The sequence below is a fragment of the Bos indicus genome, chromosome 6 (genome assembly GCF_029378745.1).
Source record: "Bos indicus isolate NIAB-ARS_2022 breed Sahiwal x Tharparkar chromosome 6, NIAB-ARS_B.indTharparkar_mat_pri_1.0, whole genome shotgun sequence".
Taxonomy (NCBI): Eukaryota; Metazoa; Chordata; class Mammalia; order Artiodactyla; family Bovidae; genus Bos; species Bos indicus.
In genome coordinates this window covers 69,587,479-69,605,648 of record NC_091765.1, presented here as the reverse complement: position 1 = coordinate 69,605,648, position 18,170 = coordinate 69,587,479, and the positions used below count along the sequence as shown (strand labels likewise).

The window sequence follows — 18,170 nt, the reverse complement described above, 5'->3', positions numbered from 1 at the left end:
TTCCTTTCAAGTTACTGCTTCTTCCCTGGGTCCCAGAGAGTGTGAGATTTTGTGTACACCCTTTAACAGTGGAGTCTCTATTTCCCTTTAAGAGTGGAGTTTCTGTTTCCCTTTAAGAGTGGAGTCTCTATTTCCCACAGCCCTCCCTGCTAACCTTCAAAACCAAATGGTCTGATGGCTTGTCTGATGCTGGACCCCTAGGCTGTGGCACCTGATATGGGGAGCCCGTTGTGTGGAGGAAGGAGCCTCTTGCTTCTTGGGGTGAGACTCTACAATTGTAATTATCTTAATTATCACCTACCCAGGGGTGTAGGTATTGACTATACTATATGTCTCCGCCTCACCTTTCTCATTGTGGTTCCTTCTTTACATCTTTAGTTGTAAAAAATATATATATATATATATATTTTAAACTAGATTCTAGTCTTTCTCATCAGTGCATGCTCTGTAAACAGTTATAATTTTGGTGTGCCCATACAGAAGGTGATCTCAGAGTCTTACCACTTTTATCACCTTGGTTAAGCTCCCAGCATAATTTTTAACTTAGGAAGGGTTGTGAGCATTTAGGTGTTTGGTATTACTGAGTTTTTTCCTTGGCTTTACTTAGAACAGTGTTCCCAAACTTTGTTAATTGAAGAATACCTTATTCATATACTGACCTTCCAAAGCTATTTGATATTTTTCTTTGAATTGATTGATGCCATAAAAGTTTTTTTCACATATTTTTTAACATGTAAAAAAGTGGCAAGAATAGTACAAGAAACTTTTTTTTTCCCTTTGAAGCATTTGAGAATAATTTGCCTGTGCCCATCACTCCCAAAGACTTTAGTGTGTATCTGTCCCAAAGGGATATTCTCCACTGTAATCTCAGTCATGGAATCAACACTGTTAAACTAGTACCATCCAACCCACACATTTTGCCACTTATCTCAATAATATTCTTTATCGAAACAAAAGGCTATAATAGGTCAAAATCACACATTGGCTTTGGTTGTCACATCTCCTTAGTGCCCTTTATCATGAGTCTTTCCTTGACATTCATGACCTTCACATTGCTGAAGAGCATAGGCCAGTTATTTTGTAGAATATCCCTTAGTTTAGGTTTGCCTCATGTTTCCTCATGAATAGATTTCAATTATGCGTTTTTGGCAAGAATATCACCTAAGCAATGCTGTGTTCTTTTGATTACTTTCTGTCAGTGGCACAGAGTTTAACTTTGTCCATTCGTAGTGACAACTTTGATCACTTGATTAAAGGAGACATTTTGAGATTATGTAAATATGCTTTTCCTCATCTAACTTTAACCCAGTGGTTTAGCATCTATTAGTACTTCTTGGCTGAATTATTTCCATCGTGGCTGTTTTTAATCGGAGTTGTTTCAGACATGTGTACTTATAATCCCTTCATTTTGGGTTTTTACTTTGAATTACTTTTACTAACAGAATAATTTTAACTACAAAAATCTAGAAGAAAGCCTGAAGATTTCTTTTTACTCCCTTCCTTATGGTTGGAGCTCTGTGAAGGGGTTCTCAGATGTTCAGATTTCAAGGAGCAGAGAAATTCAACAACAATGTAAAGCTCCTGACTTTTATTAGTCAAGTAAAGTCCTCCAGTTTTTCCATACAACACAGACACTAAAGATTCTTTATCTTACAGTATTGAAAACACTTTAATTCAAATAATTTAGCTTTGTGAGAAACTCTACCTTATCCTCACTGTAATTAACATAGTATGCTTGCTGTGCAAATATAACTTCAAAAATAAGTTCTCTTTTCTGGCCTCTAAACGTATGGCCACCCCCCAACCACCCTTATAGAAAAATCTGTTATATATTCTTCTCTCTTCAGATTTGCATCCATAGTAACACTTCAACAAAGTTTCATATCTCTAAGGTGCCAAGGGACATGTACAAAATGCCTTAACAAAATATTAAAATGTGGGTGTTAAGATGATATAAATAATATGAGCAACATAAATTCATATTCCACCTGAATTAATGACTGTAATAATTTCAACAAATCAAGTTTTCTTGATTTAGTAGCTTTGAAAACTTACTCTTAATGTGTGTATAGGTACAGCGGTGTCAACCAGGGTGAGTAGAGTGTTAGATTCTGGACTCACCGTGTGGTAGTAGAATATTAATAGGTGTGCTGATTTTGACTTTCCATCTTCCTCATAGAGTGGAGTGATTGAAGGTGTGAAGTGAACAGGTTGAATTTGTCTCTAAGAGCCTCTATAAAACTGTCACTAACTCTTTATCTTATAGTTTCTCTACACATGAACCAGTCCTCAACTTTCCAAATCTCGAGTTCAAGCCAAAACACACAGATGTAATCCACCACAGAGGAGAGTTCCCCAGTGGAGCAGATGCTGACCTTTGGAATGGGTCATGGAACTCAAAGCATAGCCTTCAGAGTCAGAAAAATGTTCATAGAAGGGACATGTATTTGGTTTTTTAAGTAATTTAGTTGTGTTAGTAATTTTAAAGTCTTCATACTGAGTTAATCTGTTTATGCATTAGAAATCCATGAGAAAACCCCTATTCTTTGTTTATGAATAAGTTTGTATCGATTATGGTTACAATCATTAGTGAGCTGGTAGAGAGTAGGAATAAGAAATATTTATCTGTACTGAGATGAAGTTCAGCTTCCCACAGTTATTTTATATGATTGTCAAACAGTTTATATGTTGCATTCTGGTCCATTTTTTAAGAAGTTTCATAGGCCTATTGCTATGCTGAATGAAAGCATCATATTGAAGGAAGAAATGATGAGAGAAAACTTTGATTATATATCAAGTGGAGATTATTCTTTTATTATTCTGAACATTATAAAGCTTGTGTGGAGCTGTTTATCCTGGATTTAAACAATGTTTTATCCTGAACTTTATTTAGTTCGCTTAACACATGGTTGTGGTTTCTGCACTGTTAAAGTCATTCCAGTGCATTTATAATGTGGAACCAGTCACACCAAGAGATTTCTATTAGCTGTAGATTGATAGAGAAGGCACATGCATTTTTTAGGACATTTAAAGTTTTTGAATACCAAACTGAAAGTATAGTTCACAAGATTATTGTGCTAATTAAAAGTTGATAACAGACAATACACTTATTTATGCTTTTAAAATGACAGCTCTTTCCCTAGGTAGACTAATGCAGAGTAAATTGGTGTGGTGGTTTATTCTTAAGTGAATATCCTGAGCAAATAATGAAAATTACTTCCCTATAGTATAAGAGATACAGAGTATCAGTGAGAGTTGGGGGTTTGGTACCAGTGACCTGATCATAGTAGGAGCAGCATCATGGATCCTGCTTTTTCCATTCTCCTCTGCTTCTTCCCTGAAGTGTACTTCAGTGCCATAGTGAGTTTAACATATTTGAAGTGACCTTATCTTTTTCAGCAATATAGTTGATAGTTATGGGAACATTCTTTAACAAATAGGACAGTGGCTATAAAACGTCCTTAAAGCAATCCCTTCCTTTCAGTTGAACCAGAGAGGATGTGTTGATGTGGCTTTTTTTTGTTTGTTTTTTTGGTGTCTTTGAACAGTTTCTGTGCAGTTTTTGTTTTCTAATCATTATTGTAGTGTAGTGGCTTTTCCACCAAAACTTTGTGACCTTGAGCAAGATACTTAATTTCTCATAGTCACAGTTTCCTTTTCTGTAAAAGAAAAGTTCAGTGAGTGATTTCTAAGGGAACTTTGGTTCAGATTCCTTTTACGTTGTGATTTTCATGTGCTGTGCTTGAAAAATAAGCTCTACACTTGAATTAGCAGTACATGAGGGGAGTGATTTTATGTCTCTTTTGTTCACTAAAATATTCCCAGTCCCAAGAACAGGGCCTGGTGCAAAGTAAGCACTCATATTTGTTGGAAAAAATGAATAAAACCCAACAGAAGAATCTTCAATAGGAAGAAATAAATGATTATATTTTAAAATTAAATGTTATCGGCAGACTTTGAATACATTATAATTTTAATATTCATCTTGAGTTATTTTTATAAGACTGGCTATTTATACATACATTTAACTGTACAAATAATAATAAATCTTATTCTTACCTCATCCCAGTAAAATCCTTTGGTGGCTCTCCATTGCCCTTTACGTAAAGACTAAAACTTCCACTTGTTTTAGAATGCCTTCTTGGATCTGTACCATGCTTATTTCTTCGCCTTCATCTCTTCCGTGTTTTCCTGCCACTTCCTTCTCTTCCCTCCCGCGTGCTCACACTCTTGGCTGCAGCTACACTAAACTTCTTTCAGGACTTTAGCACCTGCTCTCCCACCTTCTGGCCATCCCACATGTTACTCTTTTCCTTTCCTCATCTTTTATTTCTTCCAATAGTTCATAGTGCATTAGCTTATTAGACGACTAGTTTAGTATCTATTCTCCCCAACTAGACTTTGGAGCCTTTCTGAGCCTTTCTGAGGGGTTTGTGCCTGACTTGTTCACTCTTGTGCCCTGTTACACCTCCGGTGCCTGGCACAGTCCATGGTCATGGGTCATTGATGGCCTCAGTACACTGCCCATCATGGACCCAGGATGCTGACATTCTGCTCAAGCTAGAATATCTCTGTGCTCAGTGCCCTGAAAACAGTTCCCTCTCGATTTATTAAAATAAATTCTATTTAACAGCTTGTAATTTGAGTTAATGACAAATGTTATAGATAAAATAGGACAAGTGGGATTTGAAATAGGAAGCACCACATTAGCTAGCATGATCAAGAAGGGCAGCCTTGAGCAGTGCCTGCAACAGAACTGACACTTGGTCGGTGCTCAGTGAGTATTTGTTGAATGAACGAGTTAAATGGACATCTGGAGGAAAAGGGTTCTAGGCAAAGGGAATAGCAAATACGAAAGCCCTGAGAACATACTTTGACCCATTCAAGGGGCTGAAATCAGACCAGTGTGGCTGGGTCCTAATGGGTAAAAGTGAGACATGAAGATGTAAAATATAGGAATGCACTGAAGTATATAAGCTTGTTGGCCAAAATAAGGAAATTAAATTTCAGTGTGATAGTAGTAAGAAGCTTAGAAGGGTTTTGAGCAGGAAAATGATATGATCTGGTAGCTTTAGGAAATCACTGTAGTCCAAGCTTTAAGTTCTTGCCTGTACTGAGCAGCAACCTCTTTCCCAGTCCTTAGATCCATTCTGAACAATGGGGCCAGAGTGGTCTTTTAATAATGCAGATCTGATTAGGTTAGTCTGTTGCTGAAGACCCTTCAGTTGCCCTTGAAAAAATGTCTACAATCTCTAATGTGGATTACCAAGCCTTAGATAATTTGACATAAGCTGAAGGCAGTATCAGACTAGATCTTCATGCTCCATTCATATTAGTTTTCATTTCCTTGAGAAGGTCTCAAGTTCTCTTCTCAGAACCCCATCCTGTGATGCTGCTCTTACTTAGACTGATCTTACTTCGTTTTTTAACTAGCGAGCTCCTGCTCAATTTTCCGGTCTCACTGTCACATCCTTACCTACTCCCTGTCCTCTGCGCTCACACCCAGACCAGTGTTCTACTCTCCCTGGGCTCCTATATCCTCTTTTGTCGCCTAGTCCCTAGGCGTCTGCTCAGTTCCAGCCTCCCTGCCAGCTTGCTAGCTCCCTGAGGACCGGGCACTGGAGGCTGCTCACCAGCTGTGATGAGCACCTGGCTCACAGGACGTGCCCATATTCTGAGAGAGAGAAGCAGTGCAGAACTGCTTTCCAATGCCAGGGGTCTATTTCAGTATCCTTCTGTGCTTAGCTGTTTTCTGTTCTGTTGAGATGAAGGTTAACGGATTATTTTGTTTAAGATGAGGTAATTGTTTTCAAAAGTAGTCAAGAGGGAAGATGACTATTGAAAGCTCTGTGAATAATTCAGTTAACAAACCTACCTTCATAGCTCATTAAGCTTACCACTGATGGAAGCCATCATTCCCTGCTGTGAAAAACTATGACTCAGATGGCCCTCTGTTTAAAATTAGTTGAAAATGCTTCTTTGGTTGTTTTTTTTGTTGTATCATTGTATTTCTGGTGCAATACTGTAACTGTTACTGCAAACTGTGTGAGTCAGCTTAGCTTCCCGTGCCTGCTATGGAGAAACCATTTCTCTGAGTTTAGTCATAAGATAATAGTGTGCATTCATGTTTTACCCTCGGTCTCTTAATTGCAAGCCTTTCATCTGATTAAGTACAACCATGATTCAGTTTTTAGCCACCTTTAAAAAATTAGTGCTGTCTTTTTTATATTTTATTTGATGATGAATATTTCCTGTTCCTGACATTTTATACATGCCAAACCAATACAGCTTCTAAGATTTCATTCATAGTTGAGGAATTCTGGTGAATAAGATGTCAAGAATTATCTGGAAAGACCATATCTTCCTGTATAGAAGTCTCCTGAGACTTAAACCTAATTCTAGAAGGTTATTATTATGTATATTGCTGGTCTGTAGTCTTCAAACACAACAGTTTGATTTTTAAGGATACAAGATAATCAGTTTATCAAAAAAGAGCATAAATTTAGTATGCATTTGGTTACAATGACAGTATAGAAACAAATTCTGTATAATTCATAGTAATAAAATGGATCTTTTTATAGGACAAATATTCTACTTTTATATTACATATTTCAAGGAATCTGTTGAAGCAAATAAAATTGTATTCTAGTAACTACAGGGAAATAAAGTTTGTCTCATTGGAAAATGACTTTAAAAACAGAGGAAAAGGTAGAAAATAATTTAATATATTTTGTAAGCCGTCAGGAATATTCTTTTGTTAGCTCTTTTTGTCACTGGGCTTGTGAGGAAGAAAAAAGGTTTTAATAAAAGTAACAGCAGGGGATATTCACCCACCTTTCACTGTGTTACACATGTAATCAAATTCATACATGTGAACTCGGAGTACCAAGGCCTAAGGAAAACCATGTGGATATGGCTTGTTAGAGATCCTGGGAATCTCAGTAGTATTCTTGTTTGAGCATTTTGTTTTACAGAATAGTGTAGAACTATGGTAAAATAGTAAGATTTTGGAGTTCACAGGGACCTGGGTACAAATCCTCATTTATTGGCTGTGTGATTTGGGTACATAATTTTATTAAGACTCAGCTTTCTCACTTGTAACGTGGCAGTGATTCTTACCCTTGAGAGTTGTTGATCAATAAGATAATATAGTAATATTAGTGATTTTTCAATAAATGAAAATGATCACAATAATAGATTAATAATATTTATAAAATATAAAGGTATTTATATTTTATATTTACTTTACCAAAGGTATATTTACTTTACCAAAAAGGTAAAGTAAATTATTCAAGATCACAGAAACATCTCATTGGTGCTTTGAGTGTTAGTTCCTCTATCTAAATATTCCTTCCTTTATTGTCAACAATGGGATATTAGATAGGTGGCTTCATTTTGTCTCCATTTTTATCAGTGATAAAATAGCTGGAGGCCATTTCTTCTTTCTTTCCCAAAGATATAATGAACATCAAATAAGAGCTAATAATATCTTAGGGCAATTTAGACTTTAATTTTTTTGTCAGTTCAGTTACATAGATGTTATATATATGTTGACTTAAAATTCAGCAAGTCTTCTTAGAAACATTTAAAGAAGAGAGTTGTCTAAAAGTGGGACATGATGGTCATTGTGTCGCAAGGACTATCAGTGACTAATGGTGACCTACAAGGGGAGTAGTATGATATTGTTTAAAATAAAAAGTGCAAAATCCTGAGAGCAAACTTCACCTGCTTCATGAGTGAATGTGGATCTACTTCATTCTTCTCTAAGGCAGAGAATAGAGGGTATATTAAGAATTGGAAAAGAAAGCTGACATGTAAAGTTTAAAGTAGTTGCTATTATGAGTAATGAATTCTCCCTGGTGATTTGTGTAGTGCAACACGACACGGCATAGTAGAAAGATTACTGGATCAGAGCCAGTAACTTGGGTATGAGACCTGGTTTTGCCAGATGCTGATTGAGTCATTACAGAAGTCAGTTGGCTTCTCTGAGGCTCTTTAAACTGGGGCAGTGATAATGGCTTAGCTCATGAGGTGAGGATTGTGTGGGACATAACTTGTTTTTTAAATTCTGAAATGTTTCTAAAATGGAATGTAGTGATGGCGTTTTTTACTCATCTTTTATTTACCTTTAAAAACTCTTCCTTAAGTTACCCATGAAAAAAATTGTTTTTGGCTGGGCTCAATTATTAAAAAGATGTTGTCATGATCCAAAAGGATGCACGCACCTTGCAGTGCATGTGTTCATTGCAGCACTATTTACGATAGCCGGGACAGGGAAGCAACCTAAGTGTCCATCAGCAGAGGGATGGAGAAGGAAGATGTGGTACGTATATACACTGGACTATTACTAAAACCATTGCAGATGGTGATTGCAGCCATGAAATTAAAAGATGCTTACTCCTTGAAAGGAAAGTTATGACCAACCTAGACAGCATATGAAAAAGCAGAGACATTACTTTGCCAACAAAGGTCTGTCTAGTCAAGGCTAGTACAAGGTTTTCCCAGTAGTCATGTATGGATGTGAGAGTTGGACTGTGAAGAAAGCTGAGCGCCAAAGAATTGATGCTTTTGAACTGTGGTGTTGGAGAAGACTCTTGGGAGTCCCTTGGACTGCAAGGAGATCCAACCTGTCCATCCTAAAGCAGATCAGTCCTGAATATTCATTGGAAGGACTGATGCTGAAGCTGAAACTCCAATACTTTGGCCACCTGATGCAAAGAGCTGACTCGTTTGAAAAGATCCTGATGCTGGGAAAGATTGAGTGCAGGAGGAGAAGTGGACGACAGAGGATGAGATGATTGAATGGCATCACTGACTCAATGGACATGGGTTTGGGTGGACTCCAGCAGTTGGTGATGGATAGGGAGGCCTGGTGTGCTGTGGTTCATGGGGTTCAAATAGTCGGACACAACTGAGCAACTGAACTGAACTGAATAAGAATGAAATAATGCCATTTGCAGCAACATGGATGAACCTAGAGATTGTCATACTGAGTGAAGTAAGTCAGAGAAGGAGAAATATTATATGACATCCCTTAAATGTGAAATCTAAAAAGACATTATATAAATGGACTTAACAAAACAGAGACTCTCAGTCTTAAAGAACAAACTTACGGTTTCTAGGGAGAAAGATGTGGGGAGGGGATAGTTAGGGGGTTTGGGATGGACTTGTACACAGTGCTGTGTTTAAAATGGATAACCAACGAGGGGCCTACTGTATAAACACGTGGAATTCTGCTCAATGTTATGTGGCAGCTGGGATGGGAGGGGAGTTTAAGGGAGAATGGATACATGTATATGTATGGCTGAGTCCCTTCTCTTTTCACCTGAAACTATCACAATGTTGTTAATTGGCTATAACCCAATAGAAAATATGAAGATTTTTTAAAAAAGATGTTGTCCAGCTGTTCCTTAATTTAAAAGATAAAGCATGATGGAGTTGGTTTACAGTAGAGCACAAAGGATTTAGATTTGGTATAAAGAGTATCTAATAACGGTTTGATTTGTTTGAAGCTGTAGTGTTTTTCTCATAAAGTTTTCTTTAGATGCCTTCAAAAACTAATGATAGATTTATATCTGCTTGTGTTGGGTTAAGTAGCATCCTGCAGAAGATGTAGAGTTGGTTAGCATTATTTCTGATGTTCACTTCTACCCCTGAAGTTGTACATCCACTTTATAAGTCAGTCTGGAAGTATTTATAGAACCTGAACTCCTTGTAAAAGTAAAAATTGTAGTCTTAAAATGTCTTTTTGTGTGCAATCTACAGGATTTCAGTATTGTTAAATTGATGAGTACCAAAGTCATTGCTTAAAAAGTTTGTACAGAAAACGCTAATTCCCTAAAACTGGGTCTCTATCTTTAGTAAAGTTTCTTATCTTATTCCTGAAAATCAAAATTCATCAAAGTGTCTTATGTAGGGAGATTGGTTAGGTTGGTCTTAATATGTTTCATTATGAATTTTGTACTATATATTGTTGATCTTTTCATATTAGAAAATGAACCTACTGAGAGTGGTTATCCATATGTATATATAATTTTGTAGAAGAAATGAAAGTACTTCTAAAACAGGCTTCCTTCTATATATCTTATGAGAAGATCCTGACCACTGATTTTTTTTTTAATTTGTTAAAATATAGTTGATTTTAGCTTCCTGGTGGCTCAGATGGTAATGAGTCCACCTGCCAGTGCAAGAGACTCAGGCGACATGGGTTTGATCCCTGGGTCAGGAACATCCCCTAGAGAAGGAAATGGCAACCCACTCCAGTATTCTTGCCTGGGAAATGCCATGAACAGAGGAGCCTGGTGGGCTACAGTCAGCGGGGTCACAGAGAGTTGACACAACTGAGCGACTGAGCAACAACAACAGTTGATTTGCAATGTTATATTAATTTCTGCTGTACAATAAAGTGACTCAATTATACGTGTATATTCTTTTCCTTTATGATTTATCATACAATATTGAGTATAGTTCTCTGTGCTATGAATACAGTAAGGCCTTGTTGTTTATCCATTTAGTATATAATAGTTTGCATCTGCTAATCCCAAACCCCCAGTCTGCACTCTCATCTTGGCAACCACAACTCTGTTCTTCATGTCTGTTGACTGATTTTTTTTTTTTTTTTATTAGTACTACTGCTGCTGCTGCTACTGCTGTGTTTTGGGGGGCACGTACTGTGTGCCAAGCATTGTCCTAAGTCTTTAGATATACTAGCACATTCATTTCTCATAACAACCCACTGAATATGTACTATTACCGTCCCCAGACAACAGAGGAAGAAACATGCATTTAAGTAACGCTGCCAGGGATGTAGAAGCCTTCGTGTTTGGGATCCAGATCCTGTGCTCCTGCCCATCTACAGCGCTGCTAGCACCCGTGCGCCCGCCACACTGGCCCTGCTGTGATTGCCCTCTGTGTAGTGCTTTTTCCCTCATTGGGAAAACAGAGAGCTTGTACACTCAGAGAGGACAGAGAATTATTTAAAACATACTATCATGATTATAATGTGAATTTCAGTGAACTTTCCTTGACATGAAATTGGACATCAGGAATTGATTTCATGTGTGAAATGTCTATTGAATGTCTATTCAATCAACTTTTGTGAACACATCAGAGGACACATTTTGTGAACACATTCAGCTCCGATGCTGATATATGCTTACACATTCAGTATGTGTGTAAGCCACCAAGTGGCAGCAAGTGTGACCTGGTGAAGAAGTGGTTGCAGGACACAGTAGAGCTGCCGGCAAGTCTGATCTTCTTCAGCTCTGATTTTTCAGAGAACCAGAGCTAGTTCATGAATGTTAACTTGGTAAGCTTGATGATGACCATGTTCAATGTGGGGGGTATGATATGTTTAGAAAACTGTTTTGGACAGAAAGTAGACATTAGCAACTGTAGTATCTAGAGAGTTTGAATCATTCATATCAACAAAACAGTTTTCATGACCCAGCTCCACATCAGTGTTAGAGACTGTATAAACTGTATATTTCTCTTAGTGTTTTAATAGAAAAGAGCCTGAGAGTACAAGACCCCAGTGGCTTCAGTACAGATGAACAAATCGTGATTGTATGTAAAACATACTCAGTGTAATTAAGTAGATTCATTTAATATATCACAAACCCTTAAGCATATTGAATTTTAAGACAATACCTTTTATAGCAATAGTAATAACAACCACAACAACCACAGAAATGCATTTACTGTAAATCAAGAGAGTGCTCTACATGCATTATCTTAGTTAACCCTTCAACTACCTTCTGAGGTAGTCACTATGTTGCTTCCATCTCACAGACGAGGAAATGGAGAATAAGAGAGCATTAGTTACATGCATGAGGTTACGCAACTAGCAAGCACTGTTTGTTCATTCACTGTTTGTTCAGTGTTAACTACCACAGCCTGGCACTGTTCTAGGTAATGGGGAATTAGCAATGAGTATAAAAGAACCTCTGCCTTCATAGAAGGACCTTACCTTCAATGAGGGAGCTAGACAACAAAGAGAAACATGGAAACCTAGAATGAGTCAATGGTAATATGGATTATGCAGGCTAAAAAACCCCATAGGTGGAAGGGGTGCTGGGAAAAGGTGCTGCGATGGATTCTCGTCACTCTTCTGCACTGGTGGTAAGGAGGGACTTCTCTGAAATGGTGACATCTCAGCTGACACTTGAAGAGAGAGAGGAACGTTTGTAAGAAGAAAATGCCTGGCAAAGGAGCGAAAGAGGTCCCTGTGCTTGGAGTGCCTGAGGAGGCTCACGGAGGCCATGTAATTGCTGTGGGTCAAGGGAGGATGGTTGGGGTTGGAACCCAGATTTATCTGACCCCAGAACTCATATTTTAACCATTATGGTAGTCTGATGGGACAGCCACAGCATTGCTCAACCTGTTGTGATCTTAGAGACACTATTATTCTCATGGAAAAGAAAGCAAGAGCATTAGTTGCTCAATCCTGTCTTTGCAACCCCATGAACTCTTTGTGACCCCATGAACTATAGCCTGTCAGGCTATCTTGTCCATGGGATTTCCCAGGCACTGGAGTTGGTTGCCATTTCTTTCTCCAGGAGATCTTCCCAACCCAGAGATTGAACCCATGTACCCCACATCTCCTGAATTGCAAGTAAATTCTTTACTGCTGAGCCACCAGGAAAGCCCCATGGAAAAGAAGAGGGCAGTCAATTTCTACTCTAGAGGTTCTGTGCATAGAGTTGAGAGTATAGGAGAAATCTCTATGGTTTAGGAGCTTTGAAAAATAAAAGTAGGAAGTGATTGATTCAGTTCAGTTCAGTTCAGTCGTTCAGTCGTGTCAGATTCTTTGCGACCCCATGAACCACAGCACGCCAGGCCTCCCTATCCATCACTAACTCCCAGAGTCCACTCAAACCCACATCCATTGAGTTGGTGACACCATTCAACCATCTCATCCTCTGTCGTCCCCTTTTCCTCCTGCCCTCAATCTTTCCCAGCATCAGGGTCTTTTCAAATGAGTCAGCTCTTTGCATCAGGTGGCCAGAGTATTGGAGTTTCAGCTTCAACATCAGTCCTTCCAATGAACACCCAGGACTGATCTGCTTTAGGATGAATTGGTTTGATCTCTTGCAGTCCAAGGGACTCTCAAGAGTCTTCTCCAACACCACAGTTCAAAAGCATCAATTCTTCGGTACTCAGCTTTCTTTATAGTCCAACTCTCACATCCATACATGACCACTGGAATAACCATAGCCTTGACTAGATGGACCTTTGTTGGCAAAGTAATGTCTTAGCTTTTTAATATGCTGTCTATAGACCATAAATTTTGGTAACTGGGAGGTGTGTATCTTCCTTTTTCAAAATTCCTCAGTGGTTCTCCATTGCCTTCAGAGCTTTAAAGAAATTAAGTAACTTTCCCAAAGCCCCACAGCAAATAGATCTAGTTAAAACTATTATTTTTAAATTGTAGTGTAGTTGATTTACAATATTGTGTTAGTTTCAAGTGTAAAACAAAGTAATTCAATTATATATTCAGATTATTTTCCATTATAGGTTATTAGAAGGTATTGAATATTGTTCCCTGTGCTACACAGTAAATCCTTGTTGTTTATCTATTTTATGTATAGTAGTGTGTATCTGTTAATGCTATACTCCTGATTTATCCTTCCCCCTCTTCCCTTTGCCCTTTGGTGACCATAAATTTGTTTTCTATATCTGTCTGTTTCTGCTTTGTAAATAAATTCACTTGTATTATTTTTTAGGTTCCATGTCTAGATGTAGTCCTAGTTTTGAATGATGATGAAAACTTTGTTCATGACTGCTGAACTATGTTACTCTTTCAGGAAGTGAAATCAGTCACCTGATCCTTGCCTTCTTGTAACTTGCAGCTGAAGTCAGTGAACCCTGGGAAGGGATGCAGGGCACCCCCCAGAGTAGCTCCCACCATCTCTTTCACACTTACATCTGCTGCCCCTCCCCTTCCACCTTAGCATGAAACAAGCCAGTGCTTCTTAGAGTCATTTAAGACCTAGACTTTGAACGCTCTGAAATGTCCTTCCTCTTGTTTTGTGGCTAAGATTTTTATCTTTCTTGAAGATTGAGATATAATTTCCAGTTTTGAGTTATAATTTCTTCTGTTGGCTGCTTTTGTATCTGTGTACTTGCTCATCATTTCTGGTAGAGATCATTGTCTTAATCCTTGCCCTCCTATTGAGGATTGGAGCCCCTCTGTGCTGCCACAGAAATCTATGTCAGCGTTGGCTATGCCTCTTACCATGCTCTTTTGGGGGGTTAATTTCTTTGCTCATATGTCTGCCTATTCTTCCAGTCAATAAATCACTAAAAGCTTGTGCCCTGGCTTTTTTTTTTTTTTTGTCTATGTTCCAACCATGGAGAATAGGGCTTGGCATGCAGTTTACCTGCTCCTTTAAATTAAACAGAATATTAATTTTAATATTAATGATGACAGTTTTGGTCAGATCAAAACAAATGGAATATATTGAGCAGCAATGTTAGTTCACTGAGGAAAAAATAAATGATAATAAAAGCAACTGCTTTTAATGAAAGGTTATTATGTGCCAGACTCTAAACTCAGCCTGAAATACATCATTCCATTATTCCAAATCACATTCAAACGTGAAAGTTATACCTTATTAGGTATAATTTTAAAGCTAAGTTAATATCTTATTAGATATAACTTTTAAGATGAAACTTTTAAAAATGTATCAGTGTTTGAACTATGGCTAACTGAATAGTAGGAGGTATTTCTGGGGCTTGAAGTAGAGGGAAATGTCCTTAGGAAGGGACAGAAGTAACCTTTGTTTCTTTATACTCAGTTTTTCAAACGTTACTACAAATGTGTATACTTGGCTCCATGCAGCGATCTTCTGGAAAGAACACTGTACTCATTTATAATTGGGACATGGCATGTTGGGAGAGACAGAGGGCTGTTGGAGAAGTGAGGCCAGATGAGAGCCTGCACAGTGCAGCGCTTCGTGCGCTTATCAACGGTTAATTGTAAGGGCTTCGTCAGCGCCGTCCTTGCAGCCCAAGGCCCCTACGTGGGCTACTTGCATGGTTTCTTAACCTAATTCCTGATTGCCATTCACTTGGAAATCTACTCATTAGGGATTCTGTTGAGTAATTTTTGTAATTTTTGAATAGGAGAAATTGAATCATTGAATCATTACTGATTGCTTTCTGTTTCTCAGACAAGTGTATTCTCTGAAATCAATATGCTTATAATCACATCAGTTTTGGACATGCATTTAATTTTGGTTTACATAACATTTATATCTTATCTAGCAGTGTTCAGTTTTACTCTGAAATACTTTTAAATGTAAATTCTCAGGATATCACACAATTTCCCTACACTTCTCATAGTATAGTATGATTCCCTCCCACTTTGAGGGTGCTTGATTTTACTGTCTTCTTAATTTTTCAGTATTTTGTGCTGCTTAGAATGGATCAGATATTCTTTATTTAATCCTAATATTTTTAATACTTAGAGTCCATCAGTTAGAAGGACTACATTGATACTCAGAAAAGACGCTTAAGAAATTATTTTGCTTGCTACCCTTTCCATTACTCAGTAGAAATTTACTTTAAAGCTCTTTTTGTGGTTTTATTGCAGTGACCCGGCAGCCAAAGCCCTGTGGGAAGCCTTACTGAACACCAAGCACAAAGAAGCAGTGATGGAAGTCCGGAGACACCTAGTGGAGGCAGCAAGCAGAGAAAACCTGCCAATCAAGATGAGTGTGGGTAAGTCACCAGCTTCCCCAACAGACCATGACCGCCTGCTCTGAGGAAGTTGCTTTAAGCCTGCTCTGATCTGTGGGCCAACCTAGTCATCATGGCATCTAGGTAAAAGTATTGAAGACATCTTTAAACTGTTGAAAGAGTAGGAAAGGATGCCCCCCGGGGCTCAACCATGAGCCCTTTCCTTAGACTCAGCTTTGGGAAGCCCAGGCAAGTCCTTGCCCACAAAGGGTCATGCTGTTAGTTGTTTCATCTAGAATGATTAAAATCAGTCTGAACTCCTCCTTCATTCTGCCCACTGCCCCCTACTCCCCACTTGCTGTGGTTAAATGATCTTTTATTGGATTTGAATTGATGAATGAATGATGATGCTGAGAAATCAGTTGAGCAAATGGACATATTCTGTTCCGGCTCCTCACTCTTAGACTGGTCTGCTGATTGTCTGGTCACAACCCTCTTACCCCTTCTTCACCATGGTGTTTTATAACTTACTCTTCTCATTTCTCTCTCTCTCTCTTTTTAACATGCAGTTTTGTCTTTAGTATTAGAAGAATGGGGCTACAGTGAAATTTAAGTTTTAAATTGCTGTTTTCTTTTGATTTAAAAAAATCAGAGAGCTAATGTTTTGAGAAAAACAAACTTTGCTTTACATTTTTTGAAATAAATACTTATTAATATGGAAATATTTAAATATGGATATTGAATCTGGTTAATAGGTAGAATTTATTTCTGGAAACTTGCAAAGGTTTATTTCTCTATTTTAAAAACAAGGTTTCTTTTATAATCTGATCTTAAGTATCTGATAAATATTAATGCATTTTACTAGATGGGTAAATTTTTCTTATTGAGATTTCTCACCCAAATTCTTGATTACTGATGAGTTAAAAAAAAAAAAAAAATCAAACTGTCAAGTTGAAATAGAAGAGCAGACTTTTGGAAATAAAAAAATACAGATGAATCCAGAAGAAAAAAAAAATTTAAAGGTCATAATATGAAAAAAAACTGTAACTCTCAGTGTGTTAAGTGATTACATATGAAGGTTTTAAGTAACATGAAGGATGATAAGAAAAGTGAAAGTAACTGACATTTATTGAGCACTTACAATGTACCGGGTCTTATTCTAACTCTTTACATGTGTTATTTAAAATTCACAGTAATTCTATGAGACTGATACCGTGAGTATCCCATTTTTCAGATAAAGGACCTAAAATAGAGAAAAATATGTACCCAGGGCCCATACATCTGATAAAGAGTAGGACTGGAATTTAAATCTAGACATTGTAATGTGAAAGAGTGTGTTTTTTGTTCGTAAGATTATCCTAGCTCCATACAACCAACGCCAGAGTCCTATATGTTGTTTTGGAGTAGAAATAAAGTTGTTTCTTTGAGGTCATCCTGGTATTTGACTGTAATTCTGTTTTTTTTTTCACTCTTTCCTCCCTGCCTCCCCTCTTTCTTTCTTTCTCCCTCTCTGCTTCTCTCCCTTCTTCCTTCCTTCCTTCTACCCACAGTTAGAGGTATCCATTAATAAGGTATGTTTACCTAGTATAGTTCTTTATCTATGCATATGCTGAAATAAGAACTAATTCACATTGTGAAGAGAGAAAAGTAGGAATGCGCAGAAGGTCTGCGTGAAAGGTTAATTTATATTGTGTTTCAGTGATAAAATCTTATGATGCTATCCCAGAGCATAAATCAGCTTTTATTGCTCAATCAGTGCAGAACTCTTAAAAGTTCAAAACACTTTACGTTTCTAAAGCTCTGTATCTTTTAAAAATAATCAGAGTCAGGGAAAAAAAAAAAAAAAAAAGCGGGTAAGCCCGTAAGGAATTCAGTTTAAATATTTGAGTTTTCTGTCGACAAAAAAAAAAATTTAGATAAGATGGTTTGATTTATCCCCAACCTCCAGACATGGGGGAGGGGCTGGGGGTTGGGGAGAAGGAAAGAATCAGACAATTGTTAACAACCTTTGTTGTAAGAAGGACCAAAAAGATTGATCCAAATCATGTTCTATCTATGTGTCAACTGTAATTTAGGAAAAGATAACACATTACAGCTATGCATGTCTGCTTCATATCACTGGTCAGAATTTCTGGTGTGTCTCATTTCCATTTACAAATAGATACATAACCATGAACAGCAAGGGAAAAGGCTGGAATTTAAACAAAATGAAATGTTGATATTTAAAAACTGCTTATCATAAAAGAAAAAAGAAATCATGTTCTGATATCCTAGATAGTTGAAATCCTTTTTCTAGCAGCATTAAAAAATGTGAAATTCAAACTATGCACTGTTCAACCCCTGCTGTAAATTCTACTGAGGTATACATTCTTCTGACTGTGATAGAGGCTTCTAGTATTTTGGGGACATTAAACATATTTTAATTCTAGGTTGAAGATTTTTCTTATATTGAAATTCACAGGGAGGGATCCCATGATTGAAACCTCAGC

The 18,170-nt window shown here is 37.6% G+C and overlaps 1 protein-coding gene across 1 annotated transcript in view; it reads left to right on the top strand.

Moving 5' to 3' along the window:
- Nucleotides 1-18,170, top strand: part of SCFD2 (sec1 family domain containing 2) — a 396,972-nt gene that overhangs the window by 31,651 nt on the left and 347,151 nt on the right. Inside the window, exon 3 of the mRNA XM_019962747.2 lies at nucleotides 15,596-15,723. Within this exon, the coding sequence (XP_019818306.2) occupies nucleotides 15,596-15,723 (128 nt within the window). The remainder of the gene's footprint in view (nucleotides 1-15,595; nucleotides 15,724-18,170) is intronic.